This window comes from Ceratotherium simum, chromosome 14 (genome assembly GCF_057802395.1).
Source record: "Ceratotherium simum simum isolate JZ-2026a chromosome 14, ASM5780239v1, whole genome shotgun sequence".
Lineage (NCBI taxonomy): Eukaryota > Metazoa > Chordata > Mammalia > Perissodactyla > Rhinocerotidae > Ceratotherium > Ceratotherium simum.
In genome coordinates this window covers 16,805,001-16,829,443 of record NC_141913.1, presented here as the reverse complement: position 1 = coordinate 16,829,443, position 24,443 = coordinate 16,805,001, and the positions used below count along the sequence as shown (strand labels likewise).

At 36.2% G+C, this 24,443-nt stretch overlaps 1 protein-coding gene across 8 annotated transcripts in view; it reads left to right on the top strand.

The window, feature by feature from the left end:
* ZNF521 (zinc finger protein 521) overlaps window positions 1–24,443 on the top strand; it is a 276,035-nt gene that overhangs the window by 140,119 nt on the left and 111,473 nt on the right. For 7 of the 8 annotated variants that reach the window (XM_087439087.1, XM_014780259.2, XM_087439082.1 and 4 more), the window contains one exon: window positions 8,832–8,916. In XM_087439087.1, coding sequence (XP_087295213.1) covers window positions 8,832–8,916 — 85 coding nt within the window. The remainder of the gene's footprint in view (window positions 1–8,831; window positions 8,917–24,443) is intronic. The other variant, XM_014780260.2, reaches the window with a different exon arrangement.

The window sequence follows — 24,443 nt, the reverse complement described above, 5'->3', positions numbered from 1 at the left end:
TAACTCCTTGAGTTTAGGAGTTATGTTTAATATCTCTTGGTTATTGAGTTCTAAATACATGCCAGGCATTATGCAAAGTGCTAGATAGTCTTTAATCTCAGGACATTAACTACATCTGTTAGACGATAATAGCATCCTTCTTTTAGCTACCATGAGAACACACAGTAGAATATCGATACTAGCATTTTTGAATGCATTATTTGGGCAAGCTTTTCATCATTAGTAGCTTTCATTTCATTTCAGCCATTTTTTCCCTGTCTTTTCAGTTACTTATTTCCACACAAATTCAGAACTACTTGGAAAATGACCAAACTAAATTAGTAAAAAATGTCTGAAGTATTGAGTATTTGTGGAAAGCTGTAGGTTTATTATTTTCTTTCATGTGTAATATCCATTTGCTTGCCAACAAAATACTGCCAAGTAAATGTGCTACTAATCTTCAATATAGGTCCCATTTGTAATTAATGTATTCGTTCTTGGAATGGTAATGTATATTGCTATAGTCCTTGAATACAGCTTTTTTTTGTAGCTAGGTCGACCCTTTCTACATGCTCTAGCTCCCTCTTCCTTCTTGCTCCCCAACCCTGTCACCAACTTGTGATGTTCTCTATGCTATTAATTTTTAAAGCTTTATTTAATAAACATTTGTTTAACCCTTGTTAATTGTCATAAAGTCTAAATTAGTGAATTGTAGGTTAAAGAAATTTTAATATGGTTTCAAAGCCCACATAAAAGAGTGAGAACTAATCTTTGACAAACAACTTTGTTGTGCCAGACAGTTCATATAGTATTCCATTCCATCTCCAAAATAAGCTGTCAAGTAAAGAGTAGTAAAGGTAGTTACTGTTTAATGTGCATGCTACCTGGTAGGCTTGGTACTAAGCACTTTTGTATAGTTCTCACTTGCTTCTCACATCAGCTCTAAGATGTAAGTTTTATTATTTTTAATTTACAGGGAAGGAAACCAAGACTCAGGGTCATTAAATGATTTGCTGTACAGCTAAATGATGAAGCCACTAAGTAGCAAGTAGTTGCAGAAAGAGGATACTAAAGTTGCTTTCCTACTAAGACTGCTGGGTATATTTGGAATGGATATTTTATAGCATCATTGTACAACATTCTGATTTCAGGGGGTCCTGACTGAATCTGAGACTGGCTCTTCCTTGAAAGCCACTGCCTAAGTTTGGGATTGGTGAAATAGAGGGAGTTTAGGGAATGGGACATCCTTGAAAAATGGATCTGTAACTTCATGCTTTGATGCTCTAAACATATAGCAATGATAGATGAAATATAAAGATAACCAAATGGAGTTAGTCAAGTTCAAAACAGTTCTCCATCTCTGAGATCCAGAAAACCAAATTTAAAAACCAAGTGGTTATCAGGACTGAAGCCAGGAGTCTGCTAGATTCTGTTCCAGAAATAAGAAGTGGTAACTAGATTTAATCCCTATTGGAGAAAGCTAGACCCACTTCTTTTTTTTTTTTTTTTTTAATTTTTTGTTTATTGCGGTAACGTTGGTTTATAACATTGTAAAAATTTCAGGTGTACATCATTGTACTTCTATTTCTGCATGGACTACATCATGTTCACCACCAAAATACTAATTACAACCCATCACCACACACATGTACCGAATTATCCCTTTCACCCTCCTCCCTCCCCCCTTCCCCTCTGGTAACCACCAATCCAATCTCTGTCCCTATCAGGGAAATGCAAATCAAAACTACAATGAGATATCACCTCACGCCCGTCAGAATGGCTATAATTAACAAGACAGGAAACAACATGTGTTGGAGAGGATGTGGAGAGAAGGGAACTCTCATACACTGCTGGTGGGAGTGCAAACTGGTGCAGCCACTATGGAAAACAGTATGGAGATTCCTCAAAAAATCAACGATAGAACTACCATATGATCCAGCTATTCCACTGTTGGGTATTTATCCAAAGAACTTGAAAACACCAATTTGCAAAGGTACATGCTCCCCTGTGTTCATTGCAGCCTTATTCACAATAGCCAAGACTTGGAAGCAACCTAAGTGCCCATCAAGGGACGAATGGATAAAGAAGCTGTGGTATATATACACAATGGAATACTACTCAGCCATAAGAAACGACGAAATCCAGCCATTTGTGACAACATGGATGGACATTGAGGGTATAATGCAAAGCGAAATAAGTCAAAGGGAGAAGGTCAAATACCGTATGATTTCCTTCATTAAGTAGTAGATAATAACAACAATAAATAGACCCACTTCTTAAAGCAGGGCCTGGGGAGGAACTTCATTGCTCATGAGAGGAGACTAGAAAAAAAAATTCTATTTTTTGATCAATACCTGGAACTAGGGCTTTTCAGCTGGAAAGTTAAAGGAGTAGGAAGAGAGATACAGTTTTGTGACTTAAAACTGAATTAGCCGTCTGCCGGCTCTGTGGTTCAACTCGCAATGTCTCCTATATCCCTGCAGCACAGCAGATACCCAGGAAATGCCCCTGTGAGAGCTAGCCTGGTCTAGATGGCCTAATAGAAACAATGACAAAACTACTGAAAAGGGAGGCATGAGCATGAGGAATAAAAGCTTTCACTACAAGTGGGCTTCAAACCAAGATTCCAAAATATATGAATGAATCTAATGCCAGTAAAGAAGCAAAACAAACAAACAAACAAACAAAACTCAACTGCTATGAGACAAGGTTGCACTCCAGATGAAATTAATTATATGGAACAGTCTGACAAAGACCTTGAAATAAGTATGTTTAGAAGCTCAGAAAGATAAATGAAGATATGATTTCTACTAAAAAGAGTGACAAATTATGGAATAAATCCAAGTAGAAATAAAACAAGAACACTTGTGTTTAAAATTAGAAGTGCTAGAAATGAAAAATAGTCATTGAGGGGCTGGCCCCAAGGCATAGTGGTTAAGTTTGGCATGCCCTGCTTTGCCGATCTGGGTTCGCAGGTTCAGATCCCGGGTGTGGACCTACACCACTCGTCAGCCGTGCTGTGGCGGTGACCCACATATGAAATAGAGGAAGATTGGTACAGATGTTAGCTCAGGGTGAATCTTCCTCACCAAAAAAAAATAATCATTGAAATAGAAGCTTGGGTAGATAGGATAAACTCTAGACTGGACACCAGGGAAGAGAGAATCAGTGGTTTGTAAGAGTAAAGAGAAAATCACATAGATCAAAACATAGAGGGGCAAACTAATTTTTAGAATATGCATGGAAAAACTGTTCAGATACATGGAGGATAGATTAAGAGGCTATGATCTAACAGGAAATCCAGTAGAAGTGAATGGAGAATGTGTGAGAGATGCATAAAAACTGAATAAATGATAGCTGAAAATTTTCAGGCTTGGAGTCATACGTGAGCTCTCAGAATGAAATTGTTCTTTCAGTATTGAGCAGAACAAATAAAAATATATGGTTAAAACATGGCAATAGAACTGTAGAACACTGCTGAGAGAAAAGAGAAGTAGACTTCTCTTGAAGTGGACTAGGGGACATTGGGGAGCCAGTTCTATCCTATGGATCTTTGTCAAGGGTCTGGACTGGGAGCCTCTGGTGAAGGTGGCTAGAAACAGGTCCTTCACTGTCATAAGCTGTTCTCCTACCATCCCTGGCATTGTCAAAAGGCAAAGTGCTACACAACCCTAAGGCTCTTCTACCATCCCTGGCATTGTCAAAAGGCAAAGTGCTACGCAACCCTAAGGCAAAGCTTCTTTCAAAATGCACCTAAAATACAATTGTAAAGTTATGTGCAAATGATGAGAGTGTAAACTGTGGGTGGAGGCAGGATAGAATACTGGCCTTGGTTATGGTATTCACAATCTGTATGACTTGTGACAAGTCACGTAATCTGTAAATGAGGATAATAATTCCTCCTTTAGTAATTCTCATAGTTTTGTTGCAAGTAAGTTTTATGCATGAGTTTTTTATAGACTGTAAAGCATGATACAATGGTAAGGAATTATTACTTTATTATAGAAATGAATGTAAGCTATATCTCCTGGCTCTTAGAGTTTATACATTAGATTTCTAAAAAAACAAACAAACAGAAAAAACCCTCACAAAAAATACAAAAATGTTTGCAAAGCTGCTTAAAACAACTAAGCACAAATTATTTTTGGTGTACACCAAGTGTAGGGGTATAAAATAAACAAAGGGGATGGGGTTAATCAAGATAGGTTTAATGTTAAAAAAACTACATATTATGAATTACCTATCCATTTATTCCCACTTTTTATTATGAAAATGTTCAAGCATGCATCTAGATTTCATAATTGCTAACATTTAGGCATATTTGCTTAATCTGTATATGACTAAATGTATATATTTTTTCAAATCTTTTGAAATTGCAAACATCATGCCATTTCATCCTAAATATTCAGTATACATCGCCTAACAAAAAGGATGTTTACCTACATAACCACAGTACCATTACCACACGTAAGAGAGTTAACAGTAGTAATTCCCCAATATCATCTAATAACCTGCTGATATTCAGATTTCTCCAGTTTCCTCAAAAACCTTTTTATAGCTTTTTTCTCCCTAAATCAGAATTCACACATTACATTTACACACAAGCACTACGTTTATTAGTTGTCATTTTAGTCTCTTTCTTCTGAGAGCAATCTCTCCACTTTTTTTTCCCCTGTGACATTGACTTTTTGAGGATAACAGGCCAAGAATATTCTTGATTTGTGTTAAAGAATATTCTGGATTTGTGCACCTTTTTTTTTTTTTTCTCAAAGTAATACCTATTCCTCTATCCCTGCATGTCCTGAAAACTGGACTGTTCCATATAAAGGCTTGATTAGATTCAGGTATACATTTTAAGTAAGAATACTTTATCATGATGTGTCATATCTCATATTGCATCACACCGAGAGACACATAATGTCAGGTTGGTCCATTATTAGTAGTAATATGAAGCTAAATAGTCTGGTTACAGTGATTACCACCAGATAAATACACTGTGAAGACACATCTTTCTCTTTGTAGTTATTGAGTATCTCAGAATAACATTCTCTTAACAGTTTTAGCATCCATTAATGATTATTTTGGACCATTTTCTTTGGCATTGCAAATTGTTGAATTTCTGATTCTGTCATTCCTTCTACTGTCAGTCTTCGCTGAAGAAGAGCTTTCCCTCATCAAATAGCCATGAACTACACTTCCTCCTAAAACAGCTTGATGCTTCTGTGCCTTTAATTACCAATTTTCAGAACAAGAGATACATGTAATAGTCACGTCCAATGATGGCAACTGAGATTTTTTTCCTTTTCTGTTTTTGAGGATTACTGTGGACTCATTGATTTTTTTTTTATACTCAGTGTTTTGTTTAAAAAAAATCAAAGCAATTTATAACTACAAAGTATAATTTTATTTTTTTAATTTGGTGAGGCTAAATGTGAAGCCTAAGTCCTAAAGGAATATAGATTGAGAGGAGGGGGTGGGGTTCATCAGAATAATGTGGTTTTTTTTTTTAACTATACATTCTTAAAGATTCTAATCAGTTTTTTTTTAATTTATGAGATGCTCTTTTCTAAAAGTCTCTGAGTACCTTAACCAGTGTGTAACTGAAAACAAGAATGTCAAAAAGGCACATTTAAATTGTTCTCAAAATCAATCAAAAATAATGAGGTGCTGGGAAAAAGTTGTATCCTTGATAATTACATCTATCAGTATCAGAAAACAAAAGAGAACAATCAGGAAATGACAACCCCACTCCCAAGTAGCACATTAAAAAAGGCTAATGAAAAAAAGTCTCTTTTAAAAATTGTACTAAATTAGCATTTCAAGTAAATTGACAACTTAAGCGTTGATAAAGGCCAATCTGGGGCCCAAACAATGGAAGTTCTGTTTCTACTTTTATCTGCTTTTAAAAGAAATGATCTCATTTGACTTTTTTTGTTGTCTTCTATATAAATGGAAGTAATTGTCCTAAGGGAGGTGATAGTGCTCCTGTACTCTGCAAGGGTCAGGACACCCCTGGAGAATTGTGCTTAATTTGGGGTTCTATTTGTGAAAAGGTTGACCTGGAAGAAAGTAACCAGGGTGGTGAAAGTTGTCCAAAGCGTTTCTTACACCATCCCTCTATTTTCAGTCTGAAAAGGGGTTAATGTAATTGTCATATTAGACAAGGAATTCAACTTGCTCTTTATAGCTCCAGAGCAGAGTTAGGACCAACGGGTGAAAGTAGCAGAAAAGCAGATTTGGGCCTTGAATTAGAAAGAATTCCTTCGTAAATTCAGCTGGACAGACAGGAATGGATTTATCTCCAAGGGAGTGAGCTCCCCGAGGCCAACATGGTTCAGAGGTTACAATCACTTTACTTAAAGATGGTGTACGAGTAGGCAGGGGTCTCTCAAATATTTTGCTAAGAGTCTGTAATTATAATAAGGGATGCTTTAAAGGTCATTTAAAGTTACTTTTTTGAAAAATTGAGGATAAAAATGAATTTTACACCATGGCTTTAAAAAGAAAACTGTAACATGTCCCAATCTGCATATCTTTGCTTTGTATTTGGGAAATGTGACGTGTGTGGTGAGGTGAATTCACCAGGTGCATTCAAGCTGTTGCACTTTAAGATCATGGCACTTTTTCGATCACATTAAATTCTTATTTCATCTAGCCCCAAGTTTAGGAGCTTATAGATAAGAATATGATTTTGTTAATAAGAATAGAAAGTAACATTTAGACACTGTCTTAAGAATAGAATTAGTGTTTGAATTATCAGTAATGACAAAAGCATTTTCTTTCAATGATAATAGAAATCTTATATACATAGATCTTCAAATGTGTCAGTTCATTTTGAAGGTAGTAGTAAGTGCTGGTATTTTATTATTTTGGCTTGTCAAGTGATTTTATTCTTTATTATTAGACCAGGAAAAAAAAGCCCTAGTATATTCAGCCAAGATATTCATCAGTCATCATTTTTGGAGACAGTTTTCGACATATTGTATGTTTTACTGTGCTAACAAGAGAAAAGGCTAGCCATTAAGTTTATGTTTCTTTGTTTTTCAGCAAGGTCACATATCAGGAATAATGCTGGAAGTATGCTAATAAACAATATATAATGTAGGTCATCTGGGAGTAAGAAATATTTTCTAACTAGTTCTAAAGGGAAATATTGTTAAAAAAGGGATAGATGTTATTTACACAACACATGTTGCTCTATATGTCACCATCAAAAGCATCTTGTAAACAGCTCGGCGTAGTAAATCTTCCATGGTGATTGTCAGGGTTTTTCAAGTCCATGTTAAATTTAGATACAGCACAGTCAATTCACAATATGCCTAATGTACAAAGCCCGTTAGATTATTTAGAAAGCTTCCATTGGAAATATGCCTATACTTCTGTGTTTTACAAGGAATACTATCCTCTGTTGCAGGGGCAAATACTATGTTAAGTGACAATAATTAAGAAAATTTAACATTAATAGTGTTTATGATTTTAATCAGTAATGACACTAAATTTTTTGTGCTTACCTTTGATTTTGTTGAGTTCTTTAAAATTAACTGCAGTTTACAGACTGATATTTCCTATTGCTACCATTAGTAAAACAATTTTATATGACTGTGGATAAAATGACAGTTCTATAAGAATGCCTTAGCAAAATGTCATTAATGTGATTTTAAAAATGTCATTTTCTCACATTTGGGAGATTTTCAAAATGGGTTATTTTGTAATGGTTTGTTTTGTTTTCCAAGATAGTTTTTAATCATAAATATTAAGTTTCATCATAAAGGAATTTATGTAACTGTATTCTGGAAAACATAACCAAAACGTTATTGAGTTCATCTAATATATACTGAGCCATATGGGGGACACAGTAATAAGGATGTGGAATCTTAAAGGCTGTTTTTATCAGGGAGCTTAGTATTTAGAATCAAGGGAGCTTAGTTCTCTTCCAAGCCATAGGGTACTGTGACATCAGGCAAATCTTTTTACTTCCTGGGCCTCAGTTTCTTTACTCATGATACAAGAGTTATAATAAATCCTGCTGTACCACTTCACAGGACTGTTGTGTAAAATGATAAAATGGTGTTAGGTGTTCATTATGATATGATTTCTTTATGAGATAAAATATGTATTTAGATGCTAGTATTTAGCAACTTCTGAAACATCATCTAAATTTCAGACTTCAGCTAAAAATTATAATCTCTAAATCTGTTAGCTAGATTCCATGAGTCTTGACTTACTGGCCATTTTACTTAGGGATATCTAGAAGCAACACCAGTTATTTTGGTCAAAATGAAAATGTGTCTAATCTTCCAAGACATCAATTTCTGAAACTAAGCCATGTGTACAGATTTTTTTTAAATACTAATTTGTGTTTTGAGTTCAGAAACCTTTACAAATGTATTATGCCATAATTATGGGCCTTCATTTCTTTTTTTTTATATAATTTTATTTATTTATTTTCCCCCCAAAGCCCCAGTAGATAGTTGTATGTCATAGCTGCACATCCTTCTAGTTGCTGCATGTGGGACGCAGACTCAGCATGGCCAGAGAAGCGGTGCGTCGGTGTGCGCCCGGGATCCGAACCCCGGGCCGCCAGCAGCGGAGCGCGCGCACTTAACTGCTAAGCCATGGGGCCGGCACCATTTCTTCTAACTGTTTGCAACTGAATGTATAGCGTTGGGCTCAAGCTGCGAGATCTTAGTAAGGAACTCATGGAACTTTGCCCAGGCAGCCCACAGTAGCTTAGTTAGCAACATATGTAAGACCAGCATCTTAAAAATGCTGTGAGTAGGGTTGTGGTTTTTTAAAGAAAACAATAAAAAGTGCATGTGTCTAAGTAATTCTGTTTATACTTGTTTTCTCAGAAGAAGACCTATCAGTGCATCAAGTGTCAGATGGTTTTCTACAATGAATGGGATATTCAGGTTCATGTTGCAAATCACATGATTGGTGAGTGACACTCTAAACCTTATTACACATGGATTTTCCTCCTACTTGTGTACATCAACGCCTATATAATTAAGCAGAGTTAAAGATGAATTAATTGTTCAACCATTAATGGTTTACCTAGGCATGATTGATTTTTTTTTATTACTATTATTAGGCCTGATAAGGCATTTGCACATTTTATTTTCTGCAAGGGCTAGTTTAGACTTCTGCAGAGGATTATATATTTACTGCCAGTCAAAACACAGGTGATTAACAAATTAAACTTCTAATCATTTTTGCATTATTGAAAACTAACAGGAATGGTTAATGAACTGGATGTTAGCTTTCCATAGAGTTTTAGACAGGTTTTAATTTCAGAAGTTATTATGGTAATGGCACTGCTGTGTGTTGCTTAAGCATCTTTGTATCAAAATCTAAAGTGGTGAGTTTTTGTGAGAGGGAAACATAATTTAAATTGCCATAAAATAGTTTTATATGTATGGTTTCAACAGCCTAGAAATAATCATGATCATAAAGATCATGTGAAGAATTCAGTAATCATTTTTTATTCCCCACAAGTTTTACATAGATCTTTATAAAAGCGGTCTGGGTAAAGTCACTCTAGGCCAATGTTTTAAGGGATTTTGCATGCATCACATGGGCTAGAGCTAAAGGATAATTTTTTCACTTATTCGTATTGTCCCATTATTCCCTAATTCCTCTGGGGTTACCTGCTATGTTTTTTAATTTGACAAGCACTTAGTAATAACACTAAGAGTTTTACCAGCCAATTAAACTTTATCAAGCAGATCTTTTTCTACTAGTAAAATGACAATTGCTATTACTTTATACTATTTTTGTTACTCATTTGTGTTTTTATACTATGAGAGTTTTTTATTTTATACTCATTTCATGGTATTATTATTCAACACCATAAATAATTATAATATAAAAAAATCTAACCTCATGCTCTCTTATCATCAAACTCTAAGACAGGAAAGAAAACTCAACATTTTAGACTCTGAACTTGTTTTCAGGGATAAAGAAGTTTTATTATACATTAATCAGCAGCATTCTAAGAATGTTCAGTGGAAGGGTTTGCTCCAACTATCATATGATCATTAAAACCAACTGTAACAGAACTTCTAATGCTCTTGTAGATGTTAATGAAGATAAATTCAAAAGCACGTTGGAAAATTGATTATTAGTTTTTCAATAGGATTTGCTTTATAGTTTTCAAATGATGGGTCTTTGGGAGGATTATTGCTTATAAAAGACTAAGTGCTTAATTGTGCAAAATGGAACATATACGTAACAGCTAAAATAATGATCACTTTATCTCTATATTTTACAGATTTAAGTACTAATATTGGTAGTGATTTTCTTATACATTAAATAGCATATTCTTAAATGTGACAGAATAACATTGACAACTTTATTGAGTGTTTGGAAGATAATGGCAACATGTAACAGAGATTTAAACAATGTGTTTCCTTGCAATTCCCTTCTATTTTGGATTCCAAAAGAATACTCGATATAAACTTTCAAAACTGCTTTTGTTGGGGGGAGGGGCACAGGTTAGAAAAAATGAATTCTTCTTGCCAAATGATAAATGTTAGTATTCTCCATTTCTTGAGTAGAGTTTATTGGTGGCTACAGTTTTACATGGACTTCGGTGAAAACATTTCTTGAAAGTTTGCAGCTTATGGAAAATTTAATGAAACTTTGTGGATTTTAAAACTTTGCGTAGTTTTATTCTCTATGTAAACTTATTTCTGGTTCTGGATTTATTATTATCCCTGCACCTGGATGAACAGGTTGAATATATTTTTCACTACAATATTAATGTTCTTGTGCATATTTAGAATCTGAATTGAATGTTTAGCATGAGAGGACTTTTTGACTTTCCAATTTTAGTATCATTGTCCACAACATTCATTGGTTTATTTTGGTCTTTCTTTTTTATGGTGAGGAAGATTAGCCCTGAGCTAATAGCTGTTGCCAAGCCTCCTCTTTTTTGCTGAGGAAGATTGGCCCTGAGCTAATATCTGTGCCCATCTTCCTCTATTTTGTGTGGGTCGCCACCACAGCATGGCTTGATAAGTGGTGAGTAAGTCCGCGCCTGGGATCCAAACCTGCGAACCCCAGGCCGCCAAAGCGGAGCACGCGAACTTAACCATTATGCCACCTGGCCGGGACCAGTTCTGGTCCTTCTTTTTAAATTGCTTTATCTCTTTCCGTTTGTATTTCCCTTGTATTCCTTGAATCATTAGTGCTTTCCTCCATCTACCTTATGGTGGATTAATATGACTCCTCCTCTTGGGATCTGAGCATTTAACAATTCACCTTGCATCAGAGAAGCAAATTCTATTCCTTTTCACAGAGGACCTAGTTATTTAATATTCATGCTATTTTTAATAATAAAATATGTAATTCTTTTGCACTGGAGGCTTAAACAAATGAATAGCATCCATTATATCTGTTGACCATGCATCCAAATCCTTGAACTCCATTCGTGTTGTTAATATCTAGAGAGAGAGAATGTGTAACCAAAGGATGTCACCAAGGCTAAGATATCCTTTTTTAAAATCCCACTGTGATACTTAGTCTTTCAAATGAGGCAGGCAGCGTTATTTTGTTGGCTAAAATACCTCCATCGAGGGTAGATATTTTTAGGTTGTGTATCTGTGTATGTTTTCTGTCTAATCAAAAAATAATCTCAACTAGACATTTAGCAGGGCAGAGGGATTACAGACTATCTGAAAAGCCTCTTACTCTTTTTGTTAAGAGGGTATATAGTGTTTTACAGATTTTGTTTTACATTTCAATCAGTCTGGAGGAAGGATTATGTCACCTGATGGAAAACAAGGTCTGCAAATGACCCAATGAGTTGTAACTTGAAATTCCTTCTTTAACCAAGTTATTTGCATTTGATTCTATGTAGCACAAATGTTTTAATGCAATTTCAACGTCAGGCAACCTCCGTGTTTGTTTCTGGATGTGCTGGTCTCAGGCTATTGGCCAGGGACATTTGTGAGAGGAAAGCCATCAATGTTTCTACCACGTTCCTACTGGAGACGCTCTGCTTAAGTGCCGTTTTGCAGCTAGGTGTGGACACATGGTCTGAGTTGCAGGAATAATTACTCAATAAAAATGCATTAGGGATTTGACTTACGTCTATTAAGGAAAAAAAGAAAACCTCACTCGCCACCACATTTTGACACAGTTTCAGTAAGAAATCAGACCAGTGACTATTTAGGGGTTTCTTTTCTTCTTTACACACATACACAAAAAGAGCTACAAAACATTTTAACAGCTTTCCTGGGGAAAAGATTTCCCTCTTTTAAAGCCTGCGCAGATGAGAAAATTTTTCTTGTCTTCCTTTGTTCCTTTCACATAGTTTACATTGGCTTTTGACCTGAGAATACAGAAAGAAGCTATTGTGCATCATGTCCTTTTATTCATTATTCACCCAGATCTTTCTATCAGCATAGTAAATATTTATTGTTATTTTCCTCTTTGAAGTTTCTGTTATTACTATTATTTGGTATGGATTAGCACAGATAGAGATGAAACCAGAGAATTTAAATGTGTTTAACCCAGCAAAGGGATTGCCTCATATAAAATTATGAGGCTCAACAGCAGTAGAGTAAATTTGTAAGTGCTCTGAATAGAGGGCTGTTAGGCGTGTGATAATATAAAGAGATGACATTGCCAAGAACTATTTATGAGAAGCTTAATTTTTTCACTCTGATAATTCTTGACCAATAATTACCAGCCTCTAATTATCTATTTTAGTTAGAAAGAAATTTCTATCACTACGGAGGTTGGCATTGCAACTAGCGCATAAATCCCCAAAGAGACAAATGTGTTCCAAACAGCCACAAACAACTGTCTCATGAAACATAGTGAGCAAATTGCGAGCGGCTGGTGGTAGACAACCAGCAATACACTCACTGTCCAATGCCAGTCAGCTTGACAAAGAAATGATCAAAGGAGAGAAATACCATTATCCTTGGAATTGATTGCTACAGTCATGGACTTTGCAGGACAAGTGGTCAGGATATAGCTATGGCCATTTCCACCCCTCCCTTTCAAAATTTTTAGATGGAGAATATGAAGGGAATGGATACAAACCATTATCTAAGAATTATTTTTAAAAATCAACTTAGAAATGATTACTTAATGTTTTATTTTTTCGTATTTTTCCTCTGATCAGAAAGACCAGTGTTGTAATGGCAAAATTGTCTCTAAGGTGGCAGAGTACCCTGTTTTGTGGGAAAAAAATGGGAAAATCCAGGAATAGCCACTAATAAGCATGTCCCAGATGGACCAAGGGTGGTGCTTAGAGCATTTTGGGAAAGCAAGCGTATTTGTCTCTTAGGAAAGCAAAACTAGAATTTGGGGCTATAAATGACAGCTAATATGAAAACACTGGTGCAAAGATATTGACTATTTTTATTCAAGTCTATAATACTCAATGTTTTATAGATAGTTATAATTTTTAAAAGACCATGAAAAGATTCAAGTGCTCTACAGTGCACATAGGAAACTATGTACCCTATGTGTTATATTGCACATGATATACATCACTGATGGCAAGACAAAAAGAATGCATAAATCAGTTTTGTACAGTGTGGTGAAATTTTAGTCTGTTCTTGTGGCAAGTGACATTTGTATGTTCTGCAATTTGCTTGATGCCCAAGGTCACAAATGGCATTCTTTTCCTTCCATTTCTTTAGTGGATGGTGTGTTATGTGACTAATCTTCATTATAGTTTTGTGACATTCAGTATCACCCCTGAAACATTTCAGCTTGAGTGCTCTTGCTTTAGAATACACTAAAACCAATATTTTGAGGTCTATAGTGGTTTGAGATTTTTTTCGTCTTAAGGGGAAATATCCAAAGATATGCATCTCTGCATAGGAAGATAAAGGGCTGAGTTGCCCTTTAAACTCTCAGCTTTCATTGGCTGTTTTTTAAAAAAATGAATAGGAATGAACCTACAACAATGCATATATGTGTGCGTGTATATACACGTATTTACCTGCACTGTCCTAAGAAGCTCAAAGTCATTATGTTCTTTGGAGTTTACATTAATTTTGAACGAGAAGACTATTGAATTTTTTTAAGTCATCTTCATTTGATTGCTTACAAAACTCAGGGAATTAAGAAACAAGCAGTTGGTGTTAAATATGATGAAATGCTGGCTTATTTCATCAAGAGCTGGATTAAAAAAGATGAAATCTGGGCAGTTTAATGGTAACAGAAAGCTACCCTCATGTGGGCAATGCTGGCTTATTTGAAAAGCCCATAAAGGGTTTCTACATGGACCATACAAAAGGGATACTTTCTCTTTAATAGCCATCTGTACAGGAGAGATGAGAAGTGGGCCAGGTCATCTCTCCTCAGCTGTCATGATATTAACGTAGGTAATGGAGCAAGCTCGGCGTTCTGCTGGGTGTTGTTTTTCATAGACGTTCATCGATTTACACAGATAATTCTATTTATTTCTTAGAGTTTGTCCAAGTGAACCAGGCAGAATAACAAACATCAAAGCATTTCAAATGACTTTATCTTTGTTTGTAACGTAACTTTTGTGTAAAAAATGGTGTCACACCTACTGTGCAGATGGCTGCATGATTTGTAAACCAGCCAAAACATTTAAACAAATGTGTGATCTGGGGATAGATTAAATAAAGGATAAAATGGAGTGTGGGCCACAAATTCTAATAATCAGATGATTTTAAGTTGTGTGCAGTGTGGAGTGATGGTCACAGTGATAGCAGGGAATGCTTGCCAATGACAGCAAGGTGCCTTATAGATCTCAGGATGGAGCCTGTGGCCTGGTAGGCCTCAGTTTGAGAACCACACATTTGCTGTACAGCTGGCAGCTCTGTATGGGGACATCAGATAAAACTTATGTAAAATGAAGTGTTATTGCTTAGTATGAAATTGTTCAGAGAGGGAATTTGCAGACAGTAACTGAAAACAGAATTCATGGTACCAATGAAACAGACTGTAAATATGAAGAGGGTTTAATTATCTGCGCAATTTAACAAAAATTCAAGATGTATTGAGAAAGGACGTACACAGGCATAAATAGAACATAACTACACTGTTTACTGAGTGCAAAGTGGGGCCACAAGAACTTATCAAGGCTCCTCTATGATCAACCTTCCTAAAAACAAAGACAATGTAAACAAAAATAAGAGAAAAAGGCGCCCCCCCCCCCCGCCCCCGCCTTTTAACATCTTTTTGGAATAAGACCCAGTGTTCAAGAGCTCATTTTGGTTATTTGGATTCTTATTTTTTAAGCAACTTCTAAAGAAAATCTTTGAGCCTCCCTCATAATTGCAGTGTTAAGCTATTAAAAGACAAATCAGGGTATTTATCCTTGTTTTGTGCTTTAGCCTGCATCTAGCAGCTTTGATTTACAAGGGTAAATAATACTGGCAGTTAGTGGAGTTTCTAATTTACAAGCCCCTAAAATGACCTTAGACATTTCTTGTGATGTTAATTTTCTGTGAGACTGAGGGTTCTGGCTGAGCCCACAGACAGATTGAAAATTCAGTTTCTTGTTACTTTTTAGAACACACTGCCCTTAAAGAGGGCTTAGAAGAATGTGGCTCTGGAGCAGAATTACTGGATGCCAGCCTTGCTTCCTAGGCTCCGTACGGAGTTGCTGGGAAGAGAGTCCGTGCCAGATGGATATTCCGTGTGACTGGCTGAGACACAATGGCGAGGCTTCTGCCTCATTTTGTCCTCACCTCTGACTTGCTGTAGAATATGCCACAAGCGTATCCATTTTTCACTCACTGTTTGATATGTTTATTATCAAATGTATCTGTTTCTGAACGAAGTTTGCAAAACATTTCTGGACAGAGGGCACTGAAAGTCATCAGCAATAGATAAAAAGATAGATTCCTGCACACACACATGCCCATATGCACACACGCATCATGACCTACTTCCACAAGATCAGTTCAGACACAAAAAGAAAAGGTCTCTCATGACCTATTTCCATAGGTTATTTCCTAGTTTCGGGGCCATTAATAGCAGTAAACAAAGGAAAGGGAGCCAATATGGAGAGTGGGTGTCGAACTTCAGCTGCTCAGATTGTTGCATTTGGTGAGCTGATGGGGTTTCGTAGGTCACCTTTAGAATTATGCCTATGACAGCAGTAGCTACCTGCCAAGATTGCAAGGTATCTCACAGCTCTCAGGATGGCGCCTGTGGCCCGGTAGGCCTCAGTTGGAGGGGTACACATTTGCTGTACAGCTGGCAGCTCTGTATGGGGCAGCCGTGTGGGCTGTTAGGGAGCTGGAAAGGAGACAAGCATGAAATTTCTTCTAACCCCAACTCTGTTTTTCTGTACTGTTGGCTGCTTCTCAGTTCCTTGACAAAAAAACCAATCAGGCACCCTTTAATCCGCCTGTGATTACCACTGGTATAAAAAGAGAAGCATAATGAGGAAAAATGCCTCGTTTTGTTGCCTTCAAAAGCCAACAAATTGGAGTTAACTTGACAGGAAGTGGCTTAATAATTAGATTATTTATTTATTCCTGACACATATCCCCCTGTTACTAGTCTCAGGAGACCCTGTAGATGGTACGATTTTCAAGCTGCCATTACTTCGCTGTCTTCTGTGAACAAAGAAGCTACTGTCTATCAGTCAATTAAATGCACTCTTTAAGCAGAGGCTGCGAAGTCCTCAATGGAAAGAGCCCTGGGACATTGTGGCTGATGATTCCTTTCTCTGTACTGTACATCACACTCTCAACTACAGTCCCCACAGAGATGGAATAAAGTCATGCATTAAAATATCACTTGTTGATTTGTTTGCTAATGAAGAGCCATTGAAATGTTTGTGTATTTGTATGGCAAAATTGTTGATAAAAGGGCCTACTTGCCTGCGTATCTTAGTTCATTTGCCGTGAGTGCTTATTTAATAATTATTAAAATTAAAGTCAACAAACAACAGAATTAAAAAAAACCTGAGATAATTGGAGTTTTCTTACTATTATCGTCAAATTAAGCGAATAAAGGCAGGAAAAATGGAGAGATGGTGTCGTTTCAGTCCCTTGCTTACGTTGTATTAATCTGAACACAGTGTTTTCTCTGACATAAAAATATAAGTCTTTTTCAGACTATCTGAGAACTACGCCTTTTAAGTATGAGAAGATATTCAAATTCCTTTGTAAGAGTAATGTAGTTAGAAATTTTATTTTTTTCTTTAAGATGAATGGCATTTTTGTAGTAATTTCTCTCACAGTGAATACGAGCAGGAGTTTTTCCAGGGAGCTTAGTGGGGGCTTTTACAAGCAAACTTATACAATATCTGTGACATAGCAAACACAATCTCACAGCCACGTGGATTGCACAGAAATATGACTTTGCTTCTCTATATGGTCCTCTTCCTGTTTTCCTTTTTCTTTTCTTAGCATTGCTTTATTTCCATCTAAGTGGTGGTTAATTTCCAACCACCACTTAGTCAAGGTTTTTATCCCTTAATATATTCATCACCTTCGTACTACTTACTGTTTACTAGGTACAAAGCGTGCCTTTGCTGGAGAGATGCCTTTGCTGGATGCCTTCTCTGGTTCCCATTAATTGGTTTTGTATTTTAAGAGTACATCTGTTGTTAGGTTGGAGGTCTAGAGGTCTGTCTAGGCTGGAAGACTCACATAATATTATGACAGCTCTCTGATGAAATATTTAGCTATGGCTCTGCCATTTAAAGGCATAAATTTGGAATTTAAAACGAGGCCACTAAACATTGAGAAGTGTCCCCTCTTCTTCCCATCAGACTTTGTAAAAAGTAATCAAGGCTTTAACTATAGTTTTCCTGATTACCTGACAACAGTCTGTAAAGAATTAATTCAAGCCATCATCAGATGGCCATATTCCTTATTTCTTCCCTGTTATTCCAAGTCATTTTGTTAGAAAAAGCTTACATACTCCTAGGTGTTCTATAATAGAAAATGAATTTGAAACCCTTTCATTAATTGGTGATTAATATATTTCAGGATTAGTTTAAGCAGGGCCCTACCTCCTGCCCAGTCAAGTATGTTCTGGTTAATATCCAATTATCTGCACCTTCGTAGTTATTATGTCTTAATATTTTGGATATGATAACCAGAAACTTGAGAGTAATGCTAATGAGGAGCATAGAGCAAGAATTAACCAATGACATACTCAATGATCCTTGGTGAGGAAAGAATCTCTTTTTTCCCCTTAACACATTGCTTCAGCATCTTCTGGGCGCTGACTGAAAAGTAAGACTTGCAACTACAACAGGCAAGAATCAAAAAATTAATCGTTTTCTCTTTTAAACAATACTAACCTGAATGCGCAGTGTCAGAGTTCACCTAAAAGTATTGTTTAGGTTCATCTTATGGAGAATAAGAATAGGAAACAGCTGGTTTATATTTTCCAAACAGGAAACATCATATTCTTTATCTTTTCCTTTTAACAAAGCCACGAGTTGTTACCTCTTTAGAGTTTTAATTCAAATTAATTTGAAATGCCTTTAATATTTCACTGAAGAAACACTTTTCCCTACTACCTTTTATCCTCTTTCTTCCCAAATTTATCACTATGCTGTATACGTGTTACACCTCTCTGTAATTTTTTTACAGGTAATTTCACTTTTGAACACCCTGACTTGACTCCCCAGCAGTGCCTGCTTCAAACCACGTAGCTTTAAATAGTGCACTTTGTACATTACCCCTTTCTATGCTGTATTGTAATGAAGCCACATCAGTAAATTGCAGTGAAGGGTGATTGGTGCACCGGGATGACTACTACACCTTGGGGTCCATTTGCACCAGATTATTCTTTTTATTGTTATTATTACTTCCCATCTTCTTTATTCTCTTGCTGCCAAACTTGCTGTTGGCCACTGGTGCAACACAGAAGGGGTCTTAAGGAACATTGCAGGCATCGTTTTTTTTTTTTTTTTTCTCTTAGGTACATACCAATCACCATTCAGTTCCAGACCCAGATATCCTGGGTGGCTTTGTGGGTCCTTATTGATGCTACTTTACTCTGTTGACTCTGTAATGTTCCTCATCTTCATCTTCTTAGAAGAACAAATTTACTGTGAATAAAAGTGACCCGTTTCTTTTCAAACATTTCATGTAGATGTTATAAATTTATAGTTAGGATGATCAACTGATTTGTCCCTTCCCCCAAAGAGGTTTAATAATTTACAAAGGGAACTTAGATGGGACTATGGAAAAGAAAAGATTTAAGGAAAAGATTTGTATTTTCAGGATCTTCTTGGGTTTCCTTAAAACATAAAGTCTTTATGAATATTGTGTGTATTAGTAGTTTCTCTTTACAAAATAGCCTGTTTCCTGTCCCTAACCAACCGCTGTCACCCAACTAAGAAAAATAGTATAGATTTAAGTAGAGAACCTGTGTTCTTATCAAACAGAATTATGAATAAGATTTAGCCTGGGGATAATTACATGTGAATTTTTGGTGACTGTAAATCCCTTTGTTGTCGTAATTTTAGTACCTGTGTCTATTTGCTTTTCCAAATTGTTAGTGCAGCTGTTGTTCTGTTTTTCTTTTTCTGAGGCTGGGCTACTGGGCAGCATTCAAACTAAAATCTAGAATTGGAGCCGACACACCTTCAACTGAACTATCAAGTCTTTTAAAACTGCTTGGCTGGTGACGCCAGCCCCACACTATTCAACCATCCATGCTTCCGATTGTGGGCCAAAGAGCATTGATTTTTAGCTGTCATTTCTAGTGCACACACTGTAGAATTGAAATTTAAACCTTAATCTACTCAGTAATGCAGTTAATTTTTAATGTGCAGTAATACTAATTGAAATAGCCTGAATTTAGTAAGTCACCACAAGACATTTTCAAAAGCAAGAGTCTCCACTGAGAGCTGGGAGGAGAGATAATCATTGTTACAGTGTTTACAGGATAAATGCTCACTCTGCAGGCCTCCAGTGGAAAGGGAGTTTTCTTTAAATTAGACTATAATATATCTCTTTGTAAATAGAAATATCTTTTCAGAGAATTCCTACTTTCTACCCACTGGAACAAGCTAAAAAAATTTTTTTTTAAACGTGGTTTTAGTTAATATCTTAACATAGGTTATGAAAAATTATATTACTCGTTTTTTTTTTTAAAAAAGCAATTGAGAATAGTTGCAAATGAGGTCACCTGCGGTCAATGTCATGGTCAAAAACAACAGTCTCAACTGATAATCTCATTGTATGATGTATATTTGGGATACTATTTCTAGATTTGGTGAATACATGTACCTTAGCTGTCTGTAAATTTGTTGCCTTGTTTTGGAACATGTATGTTTCTGTGAACCAAAAATACACCCTACCTCTTTTTTATTTCAAACTGTGTTCCTTTAGCTTTTGCATGTTATTTCAAAATGGCCTTTTAAATGTTTCGTGAGGTGTTTTTTTTTTTTCCTAGGCAGAGTAAAGCAAATTCTGCACAGTACAACCAAATAGGTTTCCAGTCGTTTCTACACTGAAAAGGTTCTCTAACCACATTTATCTACTAGTAAATGAGGACTTTTAAAAATGCATCAGTTCTGCTGATGAATGGGCTTGCAGAGTGTTCAAAATGAGCACCAGCTTTAAGTGTGAAAAAAAAGGCAAGCATTGTATATCATGCTTTCATGGCTCTTGCATTATGGTATTTAATAAGCCGATAGTGCTGTTAAATATTTAGTAAAGGTTCCCTCATAACCCTGCCGTCTATTCAAATGGGATTTGAAGACATTTTTGCAACACATAAGTAAAAATGATGTTAGAGAACTTGAAGCAGTTGTAGCGTGGCATATTTTCTAAATGAAGTGTGGGGTAACATGGTACAAATGAATTCAGCAGATTCACACCTACAAAATACTCAAATCAATTCACATTCTTTGGATTAAGGGTTCAAACTGGCTTTCATTTTGTCACTGTTAAGTCAAAGTGCTGTTGCGATTATTTACATGGAGTACCGAAGTGACGTTATAGCATGTTTAAAAAAAAGGGAGATCTTATATTGTGGTTATTTTAAGCCATCCTAGCATCGGCTTTATAATAGACTTTTCTCTTTTTCACTGAATAGAGGGAAAGGAAGAAAAAGAGATGAGGGAAAATCAGTTTATAGTCCATTCAGAGCATATTATCAAATCAAATTGGGGTATAGTAAGTTAAACCTTTACAGCATCTATTTTGGGTATGCTATGGCAAATACTGAATATTAGACAGGTATTGTTATACACACTGATAGGATGCGTAATGGATCATCTTTATCAATTTTTGCTTATAATATTTAATAGTTATTATCCAAATAACAGTAATTTTCTTTTAATTTGGAGTGAAAATTTGTTTCTAGGGTCCTTACGTGAAAATAGGGCCAGTAAATATAATGCTGACATCATTACTGTCATCGTGTTGGTGGGTTGGAATTCACATTTAAAGCCTTCAGTGCTTAATAGTATTAGTTTTGAAGGTGCAAAGATAAAGGCTAGTAGTTTGTTCAGATGTGTATGTAATGTCTTTGGTTCTTCTAGGATCCTCTTTGCTCAGTTCTAATTTTCATCTTGTTTTATATGCAGCCGGTGACCACAGTATTCATTCAAACTGCACAGAGACACATCTCATCTGTAAAACACGGCTTACTGATCTTATTTGCTATTTGTGGTCTCATAAGAAGAGACATAGGATTCATATGATTGGGGGGAAATACATTTTGTTTTGAAATTATGTATATCACATATACATTCGCATCAAGAATTTCATAATAAAGAATGGATAAAGGAGATAGCTTTAGGTATACATGAAGCAGAAGGGAAGTGATATGGAGTTCATATATAGGTGTGTTTAATATGCAGTGCTTGATGTATGTTGACCCCAGGTTACAAGAGTAGAAAATCCCATTTTCCAGCTTGTTTCAAATGTAGTAAAAATGCTGCTTCAGTTGCTTTATGCTACTCACATTGGGAAAGGTGCTTATACTGTGATAATTATCATCAAGGAATATTAATGCGTTCAGCATTTGTAACCCAAAAACTCATTATAGCTTAAGCTGTGCATCATCTGTGAAGAGAGAACTTTGCCAGAATTCGCTCTTCACAGGGGTTGCCTCCTGCTTGCTGTGGAGTGGTCAGAGTACTGCAAGAGGTCACTTAGGCTATTTTTGAAAGCTGAAGTTTTGCAATTTTTAAATCACTACCTTCTGTCTAAAGAGCTAATCATTCTTGCCTCAAAATGTCATCCTTCTAATTGAATGCATAGTGAAGTGCAAATAACAATAATAATAATAATGATGATGATGATGATGATAAATAAGAGGTACCTGTGTGTCGTTATATAGAATCCAAGAGGGTCGGCACATATATCCCATATCAAGATAATTGAAGCATTGGTCTCTTTTATTCTGTCATTGAGCAAAGGGATTCATTTACACCAGTTTCCTTAATGCAGGTGCCCTTGGGTTTCAGATAGAAATGCTCCACTGGGGCTTCACTTCACAGCCCTCTGGCTGGAAATTGTGTAAATAAGACTGCAGGGTCAGCCTTCCTTTTTCGGCAGCAGTGTCCTTAATTAGTCTATGACAGCCTTTCACATGAGCCTGCACTGTTTCTAGGATCATTCCTCACACATCTAAGACATCTCTCTGATGCATAGATAGATATTTTTGTATGTTTGTTTAAAATCATTCCCTGTGGGAATATTGACATGATGGGAACGGGAATCTTTGGGTGTGTCAAGAATCCTGTAACTTAATCTGATCAAAAGATCTGGTTAGGCAGCTGCATTATAAATTATAAGTGGTTAGTTTCATAAGAACATTGTGCCCTCAGCTGAGGTGGGCAGCTTGTTGGAAAGGAGCTGTGTGCCTGGGATATTTTTATGTGATGAAATCCCATTGTTTTTCTGCCACTGATCCATTGCTTGTCATTTCCCATAAGTAACATTGCTCTGTGCTGCATGTGATAGTTTGTGTTAGGCCAGGCAGAGAGCACTAATGCTCAGTTCTATCAGGCTGTCTGGCTTTGCAGGACTGCTGTGTTTCTGAGGTCAAATTGTGAACCTGGCCTTGCTCCTGGGAGAACTAGAAAAATATGTTTCATAACTTCCCATAGACCTACACGAAGAGTAAGAAGGAAAACCATGAAGCCCATAGGCTCAGTTTAGATGAGCTATAAGGTTGGAATTCATCAAGCGGGAAAGCTTACTGTTGTTTAGGAAGCTTCCTGACCGTGAGGGGTCACTGCTGTGGGTACCAAGTCGGTCATAGCTGAGGGCTTTGGGGGACAGGGTAATCATTCAAATAGCCCAGCAGGCACAAATAACACAAGTTCATAATCTGGAGTAAACTTGCTGAAATAGGAACTTACTTACCTGTTAGAATCACTTACATGAAGGAATATTGAGAGAGTGAGCCCCTTGAATTCAGTGTAGATATTGTAGGCTTGTTCCACTGGAAGCAATTTGTTTTTTTATTTTTGTTTGCTTTTTCTGAATGAAACAGAACCTTTGTTTTATGCAGTGGAGCACTAATGCCACAAAATGGGTGACTATCCTGAAACGGAGACATATTCTCAATAGTCTGGGCTGGAATGCTGACACTATAGTTGAGAGATACAATGGTGGTGGATCTTCTGTGAGGATGTAAATTTAATAATCTTTATGAATTTTGAGTAACTCATAACTCCACTTCCTCACCAAAAGAAGCATTATGAAAAGATTGCTTCTAAATCCTTCCGACAGTCTCTGCACTGGTGATAGATGCCATCCTCTTTACCTTGAGGCGCTGGAAATGAATGAGTTTTTTTGCAAGAGATAAAAATGTATACTTTAGAAGGAGCAAATTGCATTTTCATGTTTAAGTTAACTATTTTCACTTGATGTGGTGAGATCTAAATGTGAAGAATTGCTTTTGACATTATTTCTGTGTCTCCTGAATCCTAGGATCGCTGCATTATTATGCTGAAGTGCACCATCGCATGGGATAAATGTGATGTTGAAAACCTGGAAATAGTATAAGGTTGCATTCTATGTCCAGGCTGTTTTAGATCACTGTAACTTCTTTAATTACTGAAACAGTTTAATTTATCTTAGTAATGATACATTCAATAAATTTGTGTGCGAGTATGTGTGTCTTTTAAGAAAAAATTGTAATCTTGTAAGTGTTATGGGTTTGTGTAGAGGCAAAAAAAAGTGCTTTCATTTCTAAATGAAAAGATAATTTTAATTTTCTTTACAATTCTGCTTTACATAACCTATATTTTGAATTATTGCATGTTATTTTATAAACTAAAATTTAAAGTATATTCATTTCAAAAGTCTTAAAATATATGACTAATTTCTGAATTCTAATTCAGATTTTCTCTCAGTAATTATGTTTTCTAATTTTTTAGTGGCCTTTCTTTAAAAGAAATTTTTGTAGTTTTCTTTGTGTCTTTGTGTGTGTGTGTGTACATGGCACACATGCCTGTGTATAGGCATGTACTCACTGCCAACTTTTTCCACGAAAGACTAACTAGTGCACCACTCCCTGTCTTGTGT